Source organism: Sylvia atricapilla, chromosome 4 (genome assembly GCF_009819655.1).
Source record: "Sylvia atricapilla isolate bSylAtr1 chromosome 4, bSylAtr1.pri, whole genome shotgun sequence".
Classification (NCBI taxonomy): Eukaryota; Metazoa; Chordata; class Aves; order Passeriformes; family Sylviidae; genus Sylvia; species Sylvia atricapilla.
In genome coordinates this window covers 61,606,020-61,629,112 of record NC_089143.1, presented here as the reverse complement: position 1 = coordinate 61,629,112, position 23,093 = coordinate 61,606,020, and the positions used below count along the sequence as shown (strand labels likewise).

At 41.3% G+C, this 23,093-nt stretch overlaps 1 protein-coding gene across 3 annotated transcripts in view; it reads left to right on the top strand.

Annotated features, from left to right (window-relative positions):
• Positions 1-23,093, top strand: part of PTPN13 (protein tyrosine phosphatase non-receptor type 13) — a 112,916-nt gene that overhangs the window by 86,694 nt on the left and 3,129 nt on the right. For 2 of the 3 annotated variants that reach the window (XM_066318108.1, XM_066318107.1), the window contains exons 22-45: positions 436-543; positions 1,304-1,435; positions 1,677-2,131; positions 3,121-3,264; positions 5,019-5,112; positions 5,895-5,980; positions 6,530-6,692; positions 7,568-7,782; positions 7,864-7,962; positions 9,684-10,045; positions 10,243-10,417; positions 11,733-11,891; positions 12,129-12,300; positions 12,403-12,613; positions 13,652-13,722; positions 14,691-14,752; positions 15,413-15,569; positions 15,892-16,068; positions 17,305-17,384; positions 18,587-18,642; positions 19,739-19,842; positions 20,947-21,095; positions 21,752-21,842; positions 22,507-22,844. In XM_066318108.1, coding sequence (XP_066174205.1) covers positions 436-543; positions 1,304-1,435; positions 1,677-2,131; positions 3,121-3,264; positions 5,019-5,112; positions 5,895-5,980; positions 6,530-6,692; positions 7,568-7,782; positions 7,864-7,962; positions 9,684-10,045; positions 10,243-10,417; positions 11,733-11,891; positions 12,129-12,300; positions 12,403-12,613; positions 13,652-13,722; positions 14,691-14,752; positions 15,413-15,569; positions 15,892-16,068; positions 17,305-17,384; positions 18,587-18,642; positions 19,739-19,842; positions 20,947-21,095; positions 21,752-21,842; positions 22,507-22,844 — 3,860 coding nt within the window. The remainder of the gene's footprint in view (positions 1-435; positions 544-1,303; positions 1,436-1,676; positions 2,132-3,120; positions 3,265-5,018; positions 5,113-5,894; positions 5,981-6,529; positions 6,693-7,567; positions 7,783-7,863; positions 7,963-9,683; positions 10,046-10,242; positions 10,418-11,732; positions 11,892-12,128; positions 12,301-12,402; positions 12,614-13,651; positions 13,723-14,690; positions 14,753-15,412; positions 15,570-15,891; positions 16,069-17,304; positions 17,385-18,586; positions 18,643-19,738; positions 19,843-20,946; positions 21,096-21,751; positions 21,843-22,506; positions 22,845-23,093) is intronic. The other variant, XM_066318109.1, reaches the window with a different exon arrangement.

The following is a 23,093-nucleotide window of genomic DNA, read 5'->3' as shown; positions in this document are numbered from 1 at the left end:
AGGAAGATTGAAAACTCAGATCTCTAAGACCAGGGTCCAACTTCTATGTGAAACACAGAACAGTGGAGAAAACCAGAAATTTTTATGTGATGGAAAACAAATTTTACCTGCTCAGCAAACGTACATTTCAATTCACCTGTTTGTGTGTTTATCTTGCTGGAGTTGTCTTCTGTAGCCTTTGCTGGAGTGTCCTAAACAGACAGACAGACAGACTGACAAAGTCTAAATCAGTTGCTTAAAATACACATATACAATCAAGCTTAATCAAAAACTTTGCTGTTTGTTTCTATGTAGATTTAAATCTGAGGTGTCTGAGGTGTTTTACTTTACATTTGTTCGAATGACTAAGTTTTTGTTTGTTCTGAAGTATGGGCTTGTGTTAAGTTACACTGTGATCACTGACATTTTCGCCTGCTTTGGGCCTTTTTTTCGTAGGCTTTCAAATAGTCGGTGGAGAGAAGACAGGAAAACTTGATCTGGGAATTTTTATTCATTCAGTCATTCCTGGAGGGCCAGCTGATTTGGAAGGAACTCTAAAACCAGGTGAATAGCATAAAATTCCATCTGTGGCTCTGGGGATCACAATTCCTTACAATGGTGACCTTCAGTTATCTTCCGAATAATTTTTGAAAACTAGTGACACTTCTTTGTTAAACTATATAAAAACAACACTCATGCAAATCAATGTAAAAAATGATAAAGCTTGAAGTAGCAGAAAATGAAAGTTACGTCTAAAGATAAGGACTTTGTTTTCCATTGTCTTCTTGCAGATGCATTGTAATTTGAAGTTTTTAAAACTTGGTGTCCCTACTTTGGTTTTTGAAAAAAGTGAAATGGAGTATGACATATACTATAGCCATATTTATAGCATATAACTATATGTATATATACAGTATGGAATATACTATAACCATAACTGTAGTATGGGAGGAGGAGAAAAATTGGGGATTTTTTCTTCTCATTTTAGTCCATATCTTGAACTGCATATTGCTCATTTTACTTCTGACTTCTGCTTTTTTTTTTTTTTTTTTTTTTTTTTTTTAAAGCAAAAGAGAAGGTAAAAATCATAATATGTAAAGATTTGGCTAGTTTAAAAAGAGGAAATATAAGCAGGTTTTGTGGTCTGGTTTGGGATTTGGCTTTTTTTTTTTTTTTTTAATGATTAGAATTCCCTATTCCAGCATCACTTGAAGTTTAGTAATTTTTGATCCCTGCACGGTGTACAGGTTGTCAGACCTGTACTCCACATTGATGGGTAAAAGTGTAGGTGTTAGGCTGTACCTGAACAACCCCTTCTGTGCAGGACACCGCCTCATATCCATAAACAGCACGAGTTTGGAAGGCGTCAGCCACCACGCAGCCTTGGAAATCCTGGAGAACGCTCCCGAGAACGTGACCCTTGTCATCTCCCAGCCCAAGGACAAGCTGTCCAAAGGTAGGGATCTCCTGTAAGCAGCCCCAGCTGGCTTGAGCTTGGAATTTGTGCTCAGAGACAGAGTGAAGAGGTGTGTTAGGGTAACCCTTGGTGTTGGCACACTGGGCACGGTGTGAACAGAGCTTTTCCCCGGAATACGCGGCGGGTAAAACCTTCCTGGGTGGTAAGCTGAGAAAAGGGTGTCATGCTGCAGATAAGGTGCTGCCAGCTGCTGATGGCTGTCTTGTCTCCTGGTTTGCAGCGTCGGCTAACAGCGCTCATCTCAGTAATGGAGCCAGGGGTTACCTGAGGAGGCCCCCCTCCGTGCAGGACCACGAGGCAGAGTCCTCTTCGGAAGAGCACAGCCGGCGCCGTGCGCCCCAGAGGCCTGTCTCGGGGCTGTCGGGAGCCAAGAGGGATGGGAGCATGAGCTCCCAGGATTCCAGGACCGAGAGTGCCGGCCTGTCCCAGAGCCAGCCAGCCGGCTTCTTGGGCAAGCACACCAGTGGGAGAGCCCAGCAGGATGCTCAGCATCACAGCGAGTCCCAGCCTGGGGGCTCCAGAGCAGTGGAGAAGAGAAGATCCTCGTCGGACAGCGCTCGAGCCAAAAATAAAAGGGCCGGGGTGGTGGAGCCTGTGGAATATTCTGACCGAGGGGATTCTGACATGGATGAAGCGACTTACTCCGGCAGTCAGGAGCAGCAGCCAGCTAAAAAGGCATAGTGGATTTCTTATGAATATTTCCCGTCAGTGGGATAGTGGTATTGGAATAGCTGTCTCTGGGGGTCAGGATGTGAGGGAAGAGCAGCCTGACTTAGCCTGCAGCTAATGCTAGTGGCTGATTTCTAATAGGGTGGTGATTTTGTTCAAAATAAATGGAGGAAATCACTTCTGTAACTTGAAACAACTTCCCAGCTTTCCAGTGTCACAAGATGTGTCATACTGGAGGCAGATTGTGCTTTGGGATGAACCTTTAGTGCACTTGCTGAAGCTGTAGGAAACCTCCTTTGAATTCTCTCTGTTTGTCCAATATGTTCATAATCTAGTGACCACTCATAGAGGTAAGTTTATTCACTTCGAGGTAAAAGAAGTTTTTCCTAGAGGAAAGTAGGAATGATACATCTGGAGTGGGTAGCAGTAGAACTCATTGTCTTCTGGGATTGATCTAACCCCTGAAAAAGTGCTCTTGTGCATTAAAATTCAGCAGTGAGTCATGCTCTTGAGCAGACACAGCTTGCTGCTTCACCTTTCCAAAGGGCACAGTCACAAGTACTACAAATTCATTTCCAACTTGCAGTGATTCCTCTGTTCAGTTTATGGATGTTATTCCATTAAATAGTGGCAGCTCCTGCTACTTAATCCAACAGACTCTAGGCTGCTGTAGTGCTGAAGTACTGCAGTTTCAGTGTTCTGTGACCAGCTCACTTGGGCAGTAAAGTCATGGCTGCTAAAGGCCAAGCACATTTCTGTGCTAAACCTGTTCAATGGCAGGAATGGGAGAGCTGAAGCAGTGAGCCTTAAGTCTTACTAATTGATACTTTGCCAGGTGGACTCCTTCTGGCTGTGTCTGGCTCAAAGCCCCACCCTTTAGGGTCTTAGCTGTAAACATCTGTTCTAAAGGCAAATCATTGTCTCGTTTTGTTTGTTTCTTTTTCTTTCTCTCTCTCTCTCTTTTTTTTTTCTTTTTTTTCTTTTTGTAAATAAAGGATTCTTCCTCATCGAATACAGCAAACCAAGTGAATTCTAAAAAGGTTTCTGCAACGCTTCTTAAACCTGGAGATATCTTTGAGGTTGAACTAGCAAAAAAAGATAACGGCTTGGGAATAAGTGTCACGGTACTGTTTGACAAGGTTTTTAGATGTTTTCTCTTTTTCTCTACTCCCAGCAACCCATTAAATTGCTAAATTACAAGGAAGCAAAATATTTTCTGCAATCACTTTCATTATATATATTTATTGATGTGTGATTAATCTTACCAAAGATAAAAAGTAATACTATTAATTGATATTAATTTTCTTGTCATCTGCCCTTTAAGTAATTCTTGTTTTTTGTTTTATGGTGGAGTCCCAAAGTCCTAATAGACTCTTATCACAGATGCTGCTTTGTGAGTACAAAAGGCAAGATGGTCTTTGTCCCTTGCTGCCTAATCTTGTGGCAAATTTGCAGGGAAGGCAGTGAGACCCTCCCAGACTGGCACGGCAGGCAGTGGAAGCGGTAGTGTTATTTCAGAGTATCTGTGCACGCTCCATCACATTCACCATGCTCAGTGTTCTCCCTCTGCTGGAGAAAAGGCAGCAACAACAACAAAAAAACCTACTTAAACCCAAATGAGACCTGGCTGACACTGCTTTCTTGCAATTTGAGGCAAAAGTATTATTTTTAAGACTGATTTCTCTTCAGGCTATAAGTTTTTGTAGGTGGTTTTATGTTTAGGGCCTGTCATACTGTGGAGTGGCACTTCAGGGAAGAAGAGAATAATTGACAACTGAGATGCACGCATTTTCCGCTGCATCTGTTCTTATATTGAAATGTAGATTTTAATATATTTTAATATTCAGGTATTTTTGGTGTAAGAACCATTTGCAAGCCTAGCACTGTTTCTATATGTATGGCTAGGACTGTAAGAGGAGCAGAATGAAATTCTGTTCTTTTGGCATCCCAGTCTATTCAAAGTCATGTTCCATTGCTTGAGACAGTTGGAGGAACAAAAGTTGAGCAGGAGTTTGTTACTGAGTAGCACCAGCCCTGCTGTATGCATGCACTGGCTTTGGAGAAATGTTAGAAGATGCCAGCCAATGCAGAGATTTCCCTTAAAGGGTAACCAGGTGGTGTCTTCTCTGCCCTTTGCGTTTCCAGCCTCCATCCTGCCCCTGCATTGTTTTTGCTGTACAGTGGTGATGAGGAGAGGTGTGCAGTTTCCTTTGGCATAAGTTTTCCCTTGTAATCCTGGGTGCTTTGGGAGGGAACATTAACACACTGTTGGTTTTCCTTTTCCCTCCAAGTCTGTGGAGCTCAGTGAGCCAGAATCACACAATGGTTTAGGATGGAAGGGACATTTAAAGATCATCTAGCCCTACCCCCACTGCAATCAGCAGAAAAGCCAAGGCCCTCCAAAACCAATGTCAGTTCAGCTTGAACAGCTTAGACCTTCAGCCTTGTCTGAGCTGAGAGAAAGCAGCACTCCTTAATTTCCTATTTCGGCAGAGAAGTTGTGTTGGAGTAGGACACTGCATGGTTGTGCATCTCCTGCTTTGGCATGCTGTGCTCTTGCACATCTCTGAGCTTTGGTGTGCATGCAAGCATGTCACGTCCATCAGAATGCAGACGTGTTTCTGCCGAAGGACATGGATTTTGTTTTGTGCATTTGCATTGTGATGCATTGTGTTTTTACCATCTTCCCACCCCAACTCCATTCACGGCAAATTGCATGACTGCACAGAACATGCTTGATGTAACATTTTGGTTTTGATAGTTTCTCTGGCTTTTCTACACGCCAGTAGTCCAAATGCTTCCTAAGAGCAGTTTTCCTTGTGTGACACTGTGTTTAATTACTAATTGTTTAACTGCAAAAAAACTAACAATCCCATTTTTGTTTTCTGTTTAGGGTGGTGTAAATACTAGCATAAGGCATGGAGGTATTTATGTGAAAGCAATTATTCCCAAGGGAGCAGCTGAAGCAGATGGCAGAATAGAAAAAGGTAAGATTTCCATTCTTTCAGTGGGGACTCTTAATGTGAAAAAAGGGCAGAGGACTGTCTGTGGGGGACTTGACAATATCCTGTGGCCTGTAAGCCAGCACTCAGTTTGCCTCCTGTCCTTGTACCCTTTTCACTGGGAAGAAGAGCTGTTTTTCCAAGCTGTTGCAGTTGTCATTTTAAATATTGCCTTGATAGCTAATTCTGCAGGTGAAGGTTAAAAAACTGATGTAGAACAACCATAGAACCAGAAATGCTGAGGCTGCAAAGGGGAAAAACATGAGATAGGCTGTGGGATTTTTGTTCTCTAAAGCAGCCTATGTTAATGGAGAATGCTTCTCTGTTCCAGGCACAGAGAGAGAGGGCTTTGTGTTATTTGTGGCCTTCTTGCTTGGCACGCCTGGCAACTCAGTACAGAAAATGCTGTAATTGTTATGGCTCTTCTTGTTAGTAAGCCAGCCCACATTCTTCACTAAAGTGAGCAGTCCCACTGTGGACTAAGATTTGTTTTAAATAAAGAGTCTGAGCTTTCTGGCAGCCTGTCACTCTGATGGTTAACACTAGTTTCCATGTGGGATTATCCCATAGAATCATTAGATTGGAAAAGACCTTGGATTTGAACCATATAGTTTATTTGCAAAGCTCTCTTCTTGACTCAGAGCATGGACAGGAGGGAGAATTTCCTTAAATAACTGTCCTTGTTAGCTCAGACTTAAATGTTTCTGTGCATCATAGATGTTTTATAGGTGATGCTCTTCCTACTTTTTCTTAAATTATTAATGTAGGTGACCGCGTGCTCTCTGTCAATGGGATTAGTTTGGAAGGAGCTACCCACAAGCAGGCTGTGGAAACACTGAGAAACACGGGCCAGGTGAGTGGCTGCTGGTTCTACTCCTGTCTGTGGTAACCCAGTTCTCTATGAGTGAAAAGAGGTAAAGGACTCTCAAGACTGGAATTCTCCCTGGTGGTGTTGTGGTTGCTTTAGGTTTGCTTTCTTAGACTCCTTGGCTTCCTGGCACAACCCAAAAATAGCCAGTGAGTGTCCACATTCAGAACTGCTGAGGACTACTATTTGCGTTCACTATATAAAATGTTTTTAACTTAATTCCCTGTACAAATGGGCAAGTGACACTATCTTTGACACCTCTTAACACTCTCACAGCTTTATAGTAAGGAAACCCTTTTTTGCTCCGTTGGCAGGTATCTTGCAAGTCCATTAGTGTATTTTGGAGGTTGTCATTTAACAGCCCTTAAGAATAAGGAATATTTGGAGGATATACATCTGGGGAAGGGAGTGTCTATAACACTTGCTGCTGTAAAAGTCTGGACCCTGAAAATTAGAAGGAAACACATACTCTAGACTGTGCTATCTCTGTGACTGTTGCCAGTTAACTGGAGAATCTCTGTTTCATCTCTTTAGGTGGTGCACCTGCTGTTGGAAAAAGGTCAGCTTTCAGGGGCCAAGGCTCATGCTCCAGTGACACCACAGTGCACACTCCCAAATCAGGTGGAGCAGTGTGAGCCACAGGAGAAGCCAGCAACAGAATCTTCAAATGCCAAAGATTACAGCTTTGTCACTGCAGGTCAGGTCACACAGAGCAATTGTCTTAACTGTCAAAGCATCCTGTAATTTCATAATGTTTTCTTCACTTCTTAGGATGGGAATGGAGCGGGTAAGAATCTATACCAAGCCCTTGCACATAATTGCAGTCTCTTTGTGCTATTGTGTTTCTTTTTAAGTCTTCCTTTCACATCTTGGTTACTTTGTCTAACTACTATTAACTGTTTGCTCTCTCTCTGTTTCACCAGCCTTAGATGCCAAGGCTGTAGCGAGGTTGGAGTAAAGGAGGCACTGCTGTATCTGGTGCTGCTAAGGGATGCCAGGGGGAATTTAGATATTTAGATATAAATGAGTACTTCTGTGGGTCCTATCTTAGAAGAGAGAAGACATCAGGAGCTGATGAAGAGAAGGATTTGTGCCCCTGTCTAGAGGTTGACATAATTCAGCCTCTCTTGCTGGTGGCTTGTGCAAGTGGAAAAAGCCTATGCAGATGGCAGAACACCTGCAGATACCTTTGGGTCTTCTGCATGGGATCTGTCCTGTCTGCCAGGAACTGCAGTCACTGCTCTCACTAGTGCCTGATCAGTGGATGGAAAGGTTGTATCACTCTGTGCTTTAAAAGGTTCCTTAATAGATTCCTAGGGAATAGTCCTTTGGAGACACTCTGCCTCTGTGCGTATTGATGTTGTCACGCCAAGCAAGCAGACTGAGCAGTCCTGATCAACTTTTTGTCCTCTATAACCTGAAGGGATCTTTTGGGTAACACTTCTGTTCAGCTCAGAGAAAGAGCCATGTGAGGGAGAGATTGCACACTGTCATGTCTGGAATAAGAGCACCCGACACTCTTTTGCCTGGCCGTGTGCTATAGGAAATAATAAGTTAATGTTTCTTTTGCAGAGAACACGTTTGAGGTAAAACTCTTGAAGAACAGCTCAGGCCTCGGGTTCAGTTTCTGCCGTGAAGATAACCTGACCCCAGAGCAGCTGGGATCAACCATTGTGAGGGTGAAGAAGCTCTTCCCTGGGCAGCCAGCTGCGGAGAGCGGGCAGATAGAGATCGGGGATGTCATCCTGAAAGTCAACGGGGCATCTCTGAAGGGTTTGTCCCAGCAGGTTGGTACCTTGAGTAGTGCAAGTCATACTGTGGTAGTCCTGCAAGGCTGCATCTGACACTGAATCCCTCTGTGGCCATAGGAAGTCATCTCTGCTCTGAGGGGAACGTCTCCAGAAGTCTGTCTTCTCCTTTGCCGGCCGCCATCTGGAATACTACCAGACATCGATCCTTCATTGCTGGTAAAGTGTCTGGCCTGTGATTTTTTTTTTTAAACATTATTTGCTAACACAACAAATTGTTAACACTGTTAACATGCATTGTTAACACTGTTAACATGCATTGTTAACATTTTAACGTTAAGGTTCGTTTATTCAGTCGGGTGGGTGGGTTAGTTAAATGCAAGATGCAGGTGGAATAATGGGGAGAGTGCTCACAGAGATGTGGTTCTTGGAATGAATCCTTTAGGAGTGCTTAGTTTGGTATGAATGTTAAAGGAATGTATGGCATCAAAAGCACTTTTCCTCCATTTTATAACCTCAGACATGAGGAATAGATTGAATACTGTGTTTCTAGGGCAGAGATTTCTTTGCAGCCCAATGTTTTGAAGTTGATGTCACACAGAAATTGGATATTTCTGTGAAAGATATTCTGCAAAACACCAATATGGTGTTGATGTATGTAAAAACAGGGAATAGGTTTTCGTATTCACCTCCTGGAAATTAGAGGTGTCCCAAAGAGTATTTTCAGAATGCTCCAGTAAATAAATTGAAAGAACAGAAGGCCATTTTAGGATACTTGAAGAAGTGGAAATAAAATGTGTTTCAGCAAAAGAGAGTGTAGAGGACAAATTGCCTGAAAATTAGGCTTTTCATGATACAGGAAAGTGTAAAACTAATGGAGACAGGTCTTCAGTTTAAGTTCCCCAGGGAATTCATCACAGCTCTCGGCCTGCCAGAGTTCAAGAAGCATTTAGGAAAGTCTCTTAGGCACAAGGTGTGATTCCTGAGGCTGTCTTGTGCAGGGCTAGGAATTGGACTTGGTTTTCTTCTATCTCAGGATACTGTGATTCTGAGTTACTTCAACCTTATTTTCAAATAATAAAATCATTCAAGCCTGATGGGAGAAGTTTAAATGTGCAAATACAAATTTAAGTGAAATTAGGATTGGAGTGAGAGATAGATAACTGAGCAAACTACTAATACAAATAACTACTTCTGTAACAGACCTGTTTGTAATGTGGAATAACAGGAATTTTAATAGAACTTTACAGAACTTTAACAAGGACTTTAATAAAACAATGCATATATTAAAAGAAGAGGAAAGTCAGCATTTTTCTTTACATTATCACAGGTTGATATGTTCATGTACACAAGAATCTGGCCATGAAAGCATAAATGAAGCTTTTAAACCTTTTCTGTCTGCTGGGAGACATAATTCTTGGGAATGAATATGTGACAATTGGCAAAATTGTTACTCATTCTCGTGGGAGTTAATAACTTGGTTAACAGTCATCATTTGGCATAAATGATCTTAGTTTTTGTAGTCTGTGATTGTTGCTTTTTGGTTGACAGCTTCTCTCTTTTCCTCCCCTGTGAGATTGGTTTGACTTGAGTAGCTCTGTGAGCCTCAGCTTCTGGTTGGAAGGAATTTCATGGCAGTTGCATAGAAGACTGCTGGGCAAAGTTTAAAAGTGTCTGTCAGTAGGCTTTCTGAAGCTACAGTATTTTTGTTTTCCTTAGATGAATTAAAAGGTTTTTAGCAGCATAGGTTTCAAAGTTTTGTACACTTTGTCTCAGCCAAGTTGCATTGAGCTTTTTGAAACTGTGCTGTGATATGTTTCCACAGTTCAGTCAGTAGCCACTGACTCCTTGTTTTTGGTAATTTTGTGCAGTCTTGAAACTTTTTTTTTTTTTGTCATTAGAACGGGATTGTGATGCATTAAATGCTTTTGCTCTTGTAGACCCCCATCAATTCGCCCCAACAAGTTTTTCCAGAGGTCAGCAGAGAAGTTTCTGGTCCATCAAATGGGGAACAAGGTGACAGCTCAGATGAAAATGAAACTACTGATCTGAGCAAGAAAAGGCTAAAATCTCCCTCAAGAAGAGACAGCTACAGTGACAGCAGCAGGAGTGGTGATGAGGAGGGGATGGGGCCAGCAGCACAGGTGGGCCTTGGCTGGAGTTCTGCCCTGTACCACAGCTCAGAGGACGCTGAGGCACGGGCACAGAGCCGGTATGAGGCACACCCTGCTCAGAAGGGCACTGTTCGCACCATCCTGTATCCTGACCAAGAGGCCCCCGGCAAGGCAGAGCTTGAGGACAGGTATGCTGCTCATCATGATCCTCATCATCCCTCAGATATGTTTGTAATATCAGTTTATGGGACCTATTCATAAAAATCCTTATTCTGGCTCGCTTTTTAGATCTGCGTAAAGTCAATCTTGGCTCATGTATTAATTTATGAGTGACAGCCCCATTGTACTAATTCCTGTTTTCCTCTTTTCTCTGGTTTATCTGTAGTGATGTGCCCTTGGATTTGCCAGTGATCCCAACCTGTAGAACTCTACCTGATGTTACCACGTCCATGTTAATAAATGACTGTTATGCTACTCCTGTCTCTGAGCTGACTTCACACCTGGGAGAAATAGATTCATTGCTCACCCAGCTGGAAAAAAATGCCGAAGAATATGAGCCAGTAATACACTATTTCTGTCTTTCGGGAGCATAAATGTCCTGCTGTGGTTGTTTTAGCCATGATTGTCAGAGTGGGTAAAAATAAGGCACGTTGTTTTACAAGTGGGATAGTTGTAGGTTATACTTGCACTAATCTGGGTGTGTGCCTTATAAATGGCATGTACATTGCCACTTGTAATCAATTAATGGCAGCTGCTCATACCAATGTCTGCAGGCATTTTCTGTGTGAGCTCTTGAGCTGATACATTTCCCTCTGTGTATGTGGAGGCATCCACGTGTACATATGTGGATGTATATATGTCCATTTCATGGGTCATTTCATCCTGGAAACCTTGGCATTAAATATTTACCTACCTTGCAACCATGTACTCAGAGGAAGCTTAAATGGCAGATACCTTGCTGCTCCTCTTTTGGTTTTAGGTGGTTGTTCAGAGGTCAGAGAATAAGTTGAGGCGTCAAGGGCATCAGGAGACCCTGTTCTTTGCTGCATTTAGAACTATGAATCCCAAGGACTTCCTGCTCTGCTGCAAGATGGAGCCTATTTTTGAGGCTCTTCTGAGAAAGCTTCTTGTCACCAGACAAATGTCTGGTGCATCAGAAGGGACTTCCATATCCTCCCTTAACCAGTTCAAAGATTGAAAAAAATTGAAATTTGATCTTGATGCATCCAAGTTGTAAGAGTCTTCCAGATTATAAAGCTTTTCTAGCCAATACTCCATTTTGACAAGAAACTCTACTTTTCTTATCCCTTTTTCAGAAGTTTTTCTCCATCCTTCTTGGTGCTCTGTGTTTTGTTTTTTTTTTTTTTTTTTTTTTTAATGCACATGAGGCAGATCCATATCTTTCAAATCAAAGTTAATCCAAATTAGAATGGGCAAAACACATGCATGTGTTCAAGATAAGCTCTGTGCTATTGTGTCTCACTGTAGGAAAATACACTCACTTATTTTGTACTGAATAATTATGGATGTGTTGAGATATTTAAAAATGCAGAGCCTTTCTTGTAGATGGCAGTTAGATAAGGGTAAAATAAGGTGTGAGTTTTGATGTGTACCTTCAAAATTTTGTTTAGTTCAAAGACCTTCAGCCCCATGTTATTTTCATACAAAACATTATTTGGTTCTCTCTGAGCTCATTAGAGATGCTTATTTGAAGCAGCTAAGCTGAGCCTGATAAGAAATACATCTTGTTCCAGGCCTGTGTAGCACTTAAATCAGTAGATAAATCAGTTGTCTGCTTCCAGCTGTTTTAAATTCAATAAAATATTCGTATGTCTTCTTATTACCTCTTTGTCAAGTGCTGTCTTGTCCCTGTAGGAAGTGGAGCTCGGAGTGACTCTGACGAAGTCAGACAAGGGCAGTCTGGGTTTTACAGTGACCAAAGGTAACGACAGCGTTGGCTGCTACATTCATGACATCGTCCAGGATCCTGCCAAAAGCGATGGGAGACTACGGCCTGGAGACCGGCTCATAAAAGTGAGAGGATTAATGTTCTCGTATGCAGGGCTTGCACAAAAAGGACAACTTTGAGTCCAAAAAAAAAAACCAAGTGAGCTGTGTTGTAGGCCAAGTCAAATATGGTTAAAGACAAAGGCACGGGCCTTCTGAGAGGCGTGATTTAATAGCACTTGAGAGCAGCAATAAATGCTTCCTCGGTAATGCTGTCTTGCTTGGGAGCTAACAAGGACACCTGTGTTGCTTTCCTTGTTTCAGGTTAATGACATCGATGTCACTAACATGAGCCATACTGATGCTGTCAACTTTCTCCGGGCTGCCCCAAGGACGGTCAGATTAGTGCTGGGGCGTGTTCTGGAGCTACCAAAGATGCCAGTGTTGCCTCATTTGCTGCCTGACATAACACTAATGTGCCATAAGGAGGAGCTAGGTAACATGGAATTAATCCGCTTTTTGCCATAAAGAAACATCTGCCCCTTCCGTTACAAAGAAACCTTGATTTTTGTTGTTTTCCACTTCTTTCCCTGCGCAGGTTTGTCATTATCAGGAGGCCATGACAGCCTTTATCAAGTTGTGTATATTAGTGACATTCTCCCCAAATCGGTTGCTGCCAGAGAGGAGAGTCTCCATGTACTAGATATTATCCATTACATTAATGGAGTAAGCACACAAGGAATGACTCTGAAAGAAGCCAAAAGAATGCTGGAAACATGCCTTCCAACAGTGGTGCTCAAAGCAACCAGGTGTGTTCTGGGAGCAAATGCTTCCTTGTGCTTTTTGTTTTCCTTGCGTGATTGCATATGTACGAGTGTAGGAGTAAAACCTGTTCCTGGTATGACAGGAAATCCACCACGTGTCACTGAGGACTGACCCCACAGAAAGGGTCTGTAAATTTACAGCTTTTGTGCTGCAGTGGAGCACAAGGGTACCTGGTACTTGCTGTGCTTCTTGGGGACACAAGGCTGTGTCCAGCTATGAGCTACAAGTGTTCAAATAGACCCCATGCAATCCAGGAGGAATTAGTCAGAGACCTGCAGTGGCACAGGTCTGTGAGGATGGATGGGATTCATCCGAGGATATGGAAGGAGCTGGCAGGAGAGCTCACCAAGCCACTCTCCATCATTTGTCATCAGTCCTGGCTCACTGGGGAGGTCCCAGGTGACTGCAGTGGGACACCCATCTGCAGGAAAGGCTGGAAGGAGGATCCAGGGAGCTGCAGGCCTGTTGGCCTGACCCCAGTCCCAGGGAAGGTTATGGGACAGATCATCTCAAGTGTGACCACACAGCATGCACAGGACAAGGGGATCAGGCCCAGCCAGCAGGAGTTCAGGAAAGGCAGATCCTGCCTGGGACACCTGATCTCCTTTGATGACTGAGTTCCCCATCTGGTGGATAAGGGGAAGGCTGTGGATGTGTCTGCTGGGTTTAGTGAAGTCCTTGATACAGTTTCCCACAGCATTCTCCTGGAGGAGCTGGCAGCCCATTGCTTGGAGAGATGCTCTTCACTGGTTAAAAACTGGCTGGAGTTGAGATAGTGATGGTGAATGGTGCTAGTGGGGTGTCCCCAAGGCTCAGCATTGGGGCCACTCCAGTTTCATTCCTTTACTGAGGATTTGGAAGAGGGGATTAGACGTATCCTCGCTCAGTTTGCAAATGACACTGAGTTGGTCGGGAATGATTAGCAGTTTTACCAGTAGTACTGCTTACTTCAGTATCTGATGGTTACTGTGATTTACTTTTTTTTTTTAAATAAATATTCCTGTAAATATTTATTTTCACAGAGATGGTCATGCAGTGTTCCCAAAATCCAGAAGCCCTGAGAACTCAAGTCCATGGCCAATGAAAGCTAATGGTAAGATGAGCTTCCATAAGCTTGTATTTCATAGCAAATGAAATGCACCTGTTTATAAAAATAAAGGAATTGATATGGGCTGTAAGATACTATCCTAGTCCAGCTTATTGTGACAAGCTCCAACAGGAATTTGCTTGACCTTTCCTCTAAAACCCCATTGTCCTGGGCTGTAGTATAGGATGTATTCTCTCACCATCTTCATGAACTGATGAATCCAATTGTTTGAGCAGTGCTCTTCCCAAACCCCTCTCCCTGAAGTGGGATCACTGCTTCAGGAAGAGCACCTCACCTGGGCTGCTTCCATCACCCTGCTCAGGTTGTGTTCTGACTCTGTCAGTGGTCTTTTTGTATTATTGCATTTATTTTATTTTATCTTTTTTTCCCTTCTCATTAAATTGTATTTCTGACTTGGAGCCTGTCACTCGCTTTACTTTCAAACCACAACATCCACGAAAAGAGATTCAGCAATAGTGTCTTTATGATGTCATTTTTGTATACTTTAGAAATTGTCTCTAATAAAGAGAAGGGCTCCTTTGAAGAAGGACCCAAATGTTGGATAATCCTCTAAAAAAAAAAGTAATCAAAGATAGATGTCTGTGGGGTTGTATCTTGTAGATTTTGAGGAAAAAGGGAATCAGTGCTGTTCTCAAAGGTGCATGTTTCCACTCTAAGTTGCTAAACTATTTATTAACATTTATTTTTGCTTTGAGTTGGTTACTTGTCTTAGCATTCATTCTTTCTTTTCTTTCAGCATTTCATTTCTTTCCATTAAATAGAACATGCAAAAAGTCATTATATGAAGTGTAATCATGCAGATAGAAGTTTGGCAATGCACAGAAACCAGGCAGAAATGCTATTCATGTTGTAACATAGTATTAAAAACCTTGCTTCTTTTATAAAAAATGATTGATGGGGGCTAATTTAATTTCAGAGAAAAAGTTGTTGTTTTTTTCCCCATTTTTGTTTAGGTTGTTCCTGTGGTGATCCCTGTGATAAAACAGAAAAGTCAACTGATTCTCATGGGCCAAAGGTAAATGCTCCTCTCTTGTGCCTGCTACCATTAACCAGAGAAAAGAATCTTCTTCAAACATTTTTAAAACTAAATAAGTTGATGAAACAATCCGTTGATAGAAGTATACAAACCTACTGTTATCAACTGACATGAATAAGCAGTGATCATAATAAATGTGCAAGTTTTTTTAAATCATCTGCTCTTTCTTTGGCACTGCTTTGTTGAAAGACAAATTATCTTATGAGAAGGATGCAAGGCTATTATCCTGAATACTCCATTCAGCCCACAATTTCTGCAGATGCTTTCATATTGTATTTTCTTAGTGGTTTTCTTTCTCTTTTCCTCTTAGTATTCCCTTAGAAATGCTGTGTTGTGGGACCAGAAGTACTGAAGCTTGCTACATTTTATAGGGGTTATAATAATGTTAAATACTACTATGTGTTCTCTTGTAGAAGCTGCTGCTTCATCAGCATGTGGGGTTTTTTTCTTAGTTGTTTTAATTTTTTTTAACTAGCTCTTGTTATGTGAAACTTCCCACCCATCACCCAGGTATCTCAGATAATATGAATAAGGGTTTTTTATTTGTTGCTGAGGAGAGATGAGAACTTTTCAAGGCTGTTTATTGCTTCAACAAACTGCCAGGCTCTTTAAGATTTGTTCTGTTCTTGGCTTTCTCAGGTCAATGGCAATGGCATCCCAGGACCTTCTCAGGGAAATACAGAAAACAATATGCATCACACAAAAGCACTAATGAACCACTCAGGAGCAGAAGATGCACCTTCCCTTGGATTTACCAATCAGATGTCAGATTTTCCTAAACACATTGACAAATCAGGTAAGGGGAGGCGAGATGGGGACCGCATTGTTCTTTATTGTACCAGTGCAAGAGACTCATGGCATGGGTGAATATGCTGAAATAAGTCCATGTTAGGCTGGCAGTTACTTCCAGGAGATCATTTCCAAGTCTTGTGCTTTGCTTTATAGGAGTTAGTTGATGTTGAAAGTAGATCTATAAAAATTTGATTTTGTGATAGAGAGAAATAAAGGAAGGCCATGGTAACAGCTAGAAATAATGCCAGGTGTCTGCCCCTTTAAATGAGTTCTCCCAAACCATTCTATACTGGGAAAACTTGTCATTTTGCCCTTTTTGTCTTCAGGAACAGAGGTTCCAGATGATGAGTATTATGATGAGGATGACCACAATGAAGTTGTCCAGTATCTGTTGGATGTTGTAGATGAGGAAGCCCAGAACCTCCTCAATCAGAATAATGGAACTTCAGAGGCTCAGAGTCTTCTACATCTAAAGAAGGCTGCATCAGAAAATCACCTTCCAGGTAACACCAGCCATTAAAAAAGAACTTCACTGATGGCAAAACACTCTGAAACAAGATGCCAAGCAGGCAGTTGATTTGTCAAGAGGGGGAGAGGTGATTGACATTGATTTGATGTCTGAACTGAAAGTTTCCTAATTTGAACGCAAATAGTTGCTGATTACCATGAATTTGAGGTGCAATGTAGTAAGCGCTGTTCTGGTTTGAAAAAATCTGAAGTTTGCTTTAAGTAATCTGGGAAAATTATTCCTGTTCTAGAGTTGTCTCTTGAATGAAATTCCTATTCTTTAGGTACCTGGTCCTTCAGCTGCAGTCATGTTGGTGTGGCATTTCAGCATTTCGTTTATTTCAGATGGCACAACTTGGAAATGTGTTGAGATGTCTCAAAACCAAACAATTTACCAGCCTGCTTTGTCTTTTTTAGAAATACTGTCTTTTTTTTCCAGTACCTTCTTCTGACTGTACACCTTTCTTTTCCTTCACTCCATCTCCTCAGTTTTACTTGTCGCTAAGTCAAATGTAGTGAGGAGTAGGATTTGTAGTTCCCTTGTGGTGTCACACTATGTATGCATGCTCCAAAAATTCAAGCAAGATGCTTACTGCTTCCATAGAGATTCCTTCTAAAACCCAAGATAAAACTTCCAAAAATATAGTTATTTCAGGTCATGACTTCGAGGTCACTGGGTTTTTGTAATTGGTCATTGCATTAGAAATCAGAGATCACTGAAGTTCTGGCTGTGCCAGGATCTCAGCTGAGGAATACCATTGGAGCTCGAGTGCTTCCAGACAGGCACAAGCCAGATTTTATCTGGCAGGTGCTAATTACATTTTGGTAATACAAAGAGTGAGTAGAATCCTGGTTTCGACCTACTGCTGGTCTAAATCTAGCTGAATTGTAGAAAAACCACTGGGGAACGTGGTAACTTAGTAGCAGCAGCCTGTCCACCAGTTATGCTGTGACACAGATATTCTGTGCAACCTCACATACCATGGCAGCTGTTCCAGTTCTAAAATAAAGCAGCCTAAAGTCTGATTATCCTATACACTAAGAGCTCTTCTCCAACATGCTGGTAGCAGAGGGTCTTAAAAAGTGTTTCTTGGTTTTTCTGGCACCTGTATTCCCTGTCTTCTGCCAGACAGGTGGAACAGGATTCATGGCTGTGAGAGGGTGGCTCCTGGGCAATTTCTGGTGTGTTTATGTGTGTTTATGCTGTATCCCCTGATTTTCCTGTTCACTAGAGATGAATGGAAGGGTGACAGAAGATAAGTCTGAGGACACAGACTGTGATGGGTCATCTTTACCTGAGGATTTTTCAGAGGTGAGATGGCAGGAAGCTGGCAGATTCTCTTTCAATTTTTTTTTCCTTATTGGCATAGAAATAGCAGAAATAACATTGCATGTCCTTTAAATGAGAGCATCACTAGGTGTAGTAGCTTTAAATGGTGTATAAACATTTATTATTAAATAACATATAATTATCATAAATTACCTACATAAGAGAACAAAGCATGTAGTCATTTTACATTATCACATGAAGTCCATCAGCTCTTTTTTATCAAAAAGGGTGGTAATAAACTACCTTGTTAATGCTACTTCACCTTTTTAATCTAAAATATTTCAGTGATTCCTGCTCAAAGAAGGGAATCAGTCACAGTGAAAATGACTGCTGTGTAGACTTTACTGTCCAAAATGTGGATTTGAAATTCCTTCTCCTGCTGCTTTTTTCTAGGATAAGCTTGAATTTGTATATGTGGTTTACTCTGTGTTATTGTGTGTCTTGTTTTACATCAGTCACTGGATGCCTGGGGTTTGTCTCTTGTTTCAAATCAGCAGAATTCTGTCTTTTCAGTGCATCCTGGCTCTTGCAGCTTTCTGTCCACTTAGCTGAGCTGAAAATCAAATCAGGAATCTGGCTCTTTGTCAATGTGCTCTAGGGAGAGCCACAAGTAAAATTGTCCCACTATGGCAGTGGAAAAAAGCAAGTAGGCCTAAAATGTTTAATGGTTTTGTAGAGTTTTTCTTGAAAGAAGGATGGAAATGCCTTCCTCTGTGCTGAGTCTTCACTGTCTGCTGAGGAAGACGTGGATAGGAGTGTGTGTCATTTAGAGGTAGTGCCCTGTTATGTTACATATCCACAGTATAGGAACTGTGGCTTGACGGTTCTGAGGCAGAAGTTTTCACTATCAAGCTTACCTCATAAAGATCTTCTATGTATTAGAAACAAAAAAAGCCAACTGGAGAAAAGTTAGGTGACTCTACTGCTGCTGTGAGTCAGGAACGATTTTAATACAGCTTTTTGGCCTTGTTACAGTACAGTATCTTTCCAAGTGCTCAGTGTTCTCGTCCTCTGTTATTTTGGGTTAATGAGATGTCTAAAAGAGGAAAGTCTTCCATTATGTGCTGCTTTGAACTTAGTACCCTTCAGAAATAGTCCCTGTAGTTGTTAATCGTTTAAAATTTGCAGTATGTGAATGTTGCCACTATGTATTTTAATGTGTTTTGCAATACTACTTCTTCTAGCCAACACATGTAAATGGTTGTGAAGACTATTGTGAAGTAAAAGCTGTGCCAGAAAGGTAAAATTTCTTTTCGAGTGTTGCTTGAAAGCAAACCTGTGAAGTCTGGAAGTCTGGAGTGTAATATGTTGGAATGAGGGAAAAACAGCAAAAAAAAACCAAAACCCCAAGAAACCACCCCCAAAACAAACCCAATAAACTATCTGTCCAATGTCTTCTTGGATTATTCTCTTGGTCTATTCCTTACTTGTAATTTTGTAAGGATTAAATTACAACTAAAAGTTGTAATTTCCCTGAGTGCTAATCAGCTTTATGTGGTTTACTAAACCCTACTTCTAGTTGTTCCTTTGATAACATGGTCTTAGCAAGTAACTGGACTGTGTTCAGATGTCTGCAAATAACATAATTTGCATTGTGCTAGCAATTTAGTACTTGGATGTGAAGAAAACATTCAAACAATGCTGTCTTCAGTTCAAATCTGCACAAGCTTCATTAGTGTTACATCTTCTGGTTTTAGGCCACTGCAACTCAAGTGTAGAGTCCTTCTGCTCCATCAGCTCCCTTTTGGATGCCTGGGGATGCTATTTTTTCCATGGAGCATGAAGCATATGCCTGACCAAGTTACTAGCTAGCTGTCCCTTTGAGCCACTTTGAACTTTGGGTATTCCCAAGGTTGTTTTTCTTAGCGAAATAATTTTACTGTAAGTGAAATTTCAGTGAAAATATATATGGTTTTATGTTGTTAGTATGACCTAAAATACTTAATACAGTCAGCAGTACCTTCAACAAAGCTAGAAAACTTGCAATTGAAAATAGATACTCAAGAGTAGTGAATTGTATGAGTGGTACAAATCTGCTATTGGTTGCTATTTAATTGCTTAGCCTTTGAAAAATAATTGCAGTGGTAGTAATTACTAGATTTGTATAATCCTGGCTCTTTTTCCACTGTTACCTTTTTCAGATCCCCTTTGGGGATGTGACAAAAAAGGGAAGAGGCAAAAAAGTTAGATTTTTGACATCACAGTCACGAAATAACTGTAGCTATAAATTACTTTCTAGTGGGGCTTGTTGTTTTGTTTTGGGGTTTTTTTAACTAGGTTGCGAATGTGTTGGTTCTAGGTGTTCTTTTTTACTTCCATACCTTGTCCTCTTATAGATCCCCTCCACAGCCTTCCTTGAGCCAGGCAGATGAGGAAGAAATCACGTGGGGAAGCGATGAGCTGCCGATTGAATCAGTCAGCCAGGAACGTGTAAATAAAGGCAAGGATATATAACATAATCAGTGGCAAACTTCAGGGTCACATTAAATAGACAGAAGTGAATTTTGAGATGTCATGGATATGTTTTGAGGGTGTCATGGCAGGTATGAGGGGGATTCTAACAGCTCAGCAATGCACTGGGAAGGATCTCTACATCCTTGTGTGGTAAGTGTGTGAATTAATAGGAATAAGTGTTGGCAGCGTTGTGTCTGTACTTGTAGAAGAGCTGGGACCAGCTGAGATGCTTCCTTCCTGTCTCATGAAAGCTGTAACAATGGATATATGTTTGACTGTGATTAGATTGATCTATCATGTGCCTCACATAGCAGCTCAGATTAGGCACTGCTTCCATCTGGACTGTCATTCTTCCAGTGCTGCTCGATGTGGCAGAGTGGAACTTCATGCAGTTTGATGCGTTTGTCAGAATTTAGTCTTCACCTTTTTTGAGCTAGCATTAGAAATGTCAGTTGCTGAAGTTCATATACAGCAGTCCTTTGCACTCATTAAAAGAAAAAAGGATAATCCATGTGATACTTCAGACTAAGTCAGTAGATTTAGGACACTTCTAATTGCAATACCAGGGAGATTTTACAAATTTTGTTGTGCTTCAGAGAAGCACTGAAGGCCTGATGGGAGGCAAGCTGTATTGGGAAAAAAAGTGTCCTTCCAAGTGATAGTTGTAAGATGTGCTATATACATGTTGAGTATTAGTGCTACTAACAAGTCACAGATTGTAATGTGGAGAGTTCTGAATTTATCCCTGTGTGTGTCCATCCATTTTTGTAAGTTATTGTGTGAAGAACTTACATTTAAAATGTACTTGAAGTTTGTTTCAGTGTATTTATTGGCAGTTCAGGAAAATACTCCAAATACTCCCTTTAGTTACTGGATTAATCAGAGCTGATTTTGTGTCTTACTGGTTTTACTAGTTAATTTGTTTTGCCTGTCAGACTGAGAGGAGAGCTGTGTGTTCTCTCTGGTGTATTGGGCATTCAAGAGAAAACAGGTAGTGCAGTGGTGAACAGCAACGTGCAAATCCATCTGTGAGCTACAGTTTATGTTTCGCTGGTTTTAGCTGTTTATTTATATTTATATCTTCTGCTAGATTTCCCCCTAGTGACAAATGAAGAGATCTCTGCACTCCATACTGTGAATCTGCTCCCTGGAGGCAAATATTCGGGAGCCAAATTGAAGTCAGTGATCAGGATGTTGCGTGGATTGCTGGAACAGGGAGTCCCTTCTAAAGAGATTGAAGTGAGTAACTGTTTGTCCTTTAAAGTCCTTTTTCCCAGTATGAAACAAAAATAGAATGGCTGGATCATCACTGCCTTGAATACCACAGCTCTTTAATTGGAAGCTCAAAAGAGATGAAAAGACTTTACACCAAAGACCTCTCTCCCTTCTCCCACAAGCTGCTGAGAGATGAGATCAGTTTGAATTCAGTTCATAAGTGTTTTCACATCATTCGTGCTTCTGATAAATTACCAAGTGAATACCATATAAACAGGCATAGACAAAGGCTGTGAAGTCCAGCTGCTGAATTTTGAACCAATCTTTCCAAAGTCTTAAGTTAGCCGTGTTACATGATCTCTTTTTAGAGATAAAATATTTACTGGATATTAGGAGGGGTTTGGGTTTGGGGTGGGGTGGTTTTTTTGGTGGGGTGTTTTTGTTTTTTGTTGTTGTTTTTGTTTGTTTCTTTGTTTTTGGTTTGTTGGGAGATTTTTGTTGTTAATTTCATTTTCTTGGCTGCATAAAAGATTCCTTCCTCTGATATGTATTATTTTGCATATCCACATTAGGATTTGATATTTAATTATTCTGTTTGTTAATGACTTGATAGCATAACCGCTCTTACTATTATTACCAATCAGTGCTTTCCTAATGCACATGTAATTGCTTCTTTACAGAACCTTCAGGAGTTAAAACCTCTTGATCAGTGTTTGATTGGACAGGCAAAGGAGAACAGGAGAAAGAACAGATATAAAAACATACTTCCTTGTAAGTCCAAACTCATTTGAAATTCACAGTTCTGTCATCACCTGTGTGCTCAGGTGGATCAGATCAGAAGTGGGATGGTTTGATTCCTAATCCTAGTAAGGATGAAAATAAAGCAAGCATTTATGAAGCAGTTGAAGATCTGTGTTGTTAAGATCTACCACTGTGCTGTGGTAGGTAGGGATGGATGTTCACAGACTTCCCAGCTGTTTCAGCAGATCCCGTGTCTTAAATGCTATGTACATGTGAAACCAGAAAGCGTTTTTTCAGTTTTACCCATACAGCATTGGAAAACCAGACATGTGTACTATTGTCAGTAAATTTCCTGCCATAAAATTCTGCTTGTTAGGTGTTGAAAAGAAGGAACTAACAGAGGTTAGTTCTACCTAAGAAAAATTCAACCTCTGTTGAGTTGCTGCAGCTCAAATCACTAGCCCCACCTATCTGCTGATTTATATATCTCCTGCAGACATCTTTTTCTTTATTGAAAGTACTGATTAGTGCCCTAAATTAAGTATTTAAGTGATTTATTTCTTTTAAAACAAGCTGTGGAAACATCTGTGGGGATGAGTGCTGTGTAAGTGTGTAAGGCTCAACGCTGTATTTTGTGAAGGTCTGATGATGTGCACACCTAACACGAGATCTTTCTGTTGTGTGGGGATGACAGATGACACCACCAGGGTCCCTCTTGGGGTTGAAGGTGGATACATCAATGCCAGCTTCATTCGCATGCCCGTGGGGAATGAGGAGTTCGTTTACATCGCGTGCCAAGGACCTCTTCCTACTACTGTAGCAGACTTCTGGCAAATGGTTTGGGAGCAGAACTGTACTGTGATTGCCATGATGACTCAGGAGGTGGAGGGAGAGAAGATCAAGTGTCAGCGTTACTGGCCAGATGTGCTCAATAAAACCACCATGATCAATGACAGACTACGCCTTGCTCTTGTGAGACTTCAGCAGCTGAAGGGCTTCATCATCAGAGTGCTGGAGCTCGAAGAGATTCAGGTGAGTGAATCTAATTCTGCATGCTTAGAGTTTTTCCTGAGTGTTGCCATATTTATCCTTATACTTTTGGCTTGCCTGCTTTCACTTGCATTGTCTACATCAGGAGGCAACCCAGGCCTTCTCCTCTTTGCCCAATGATCTTTACTGGGCAGCTGTTCCTCATTGCAGCTTGTGCTGCTCTGTGACCTTTACAGGAGAAAGCATTTGGACCAGGCTATGATTTCATTTCACTAATGAGACTCTAAATTT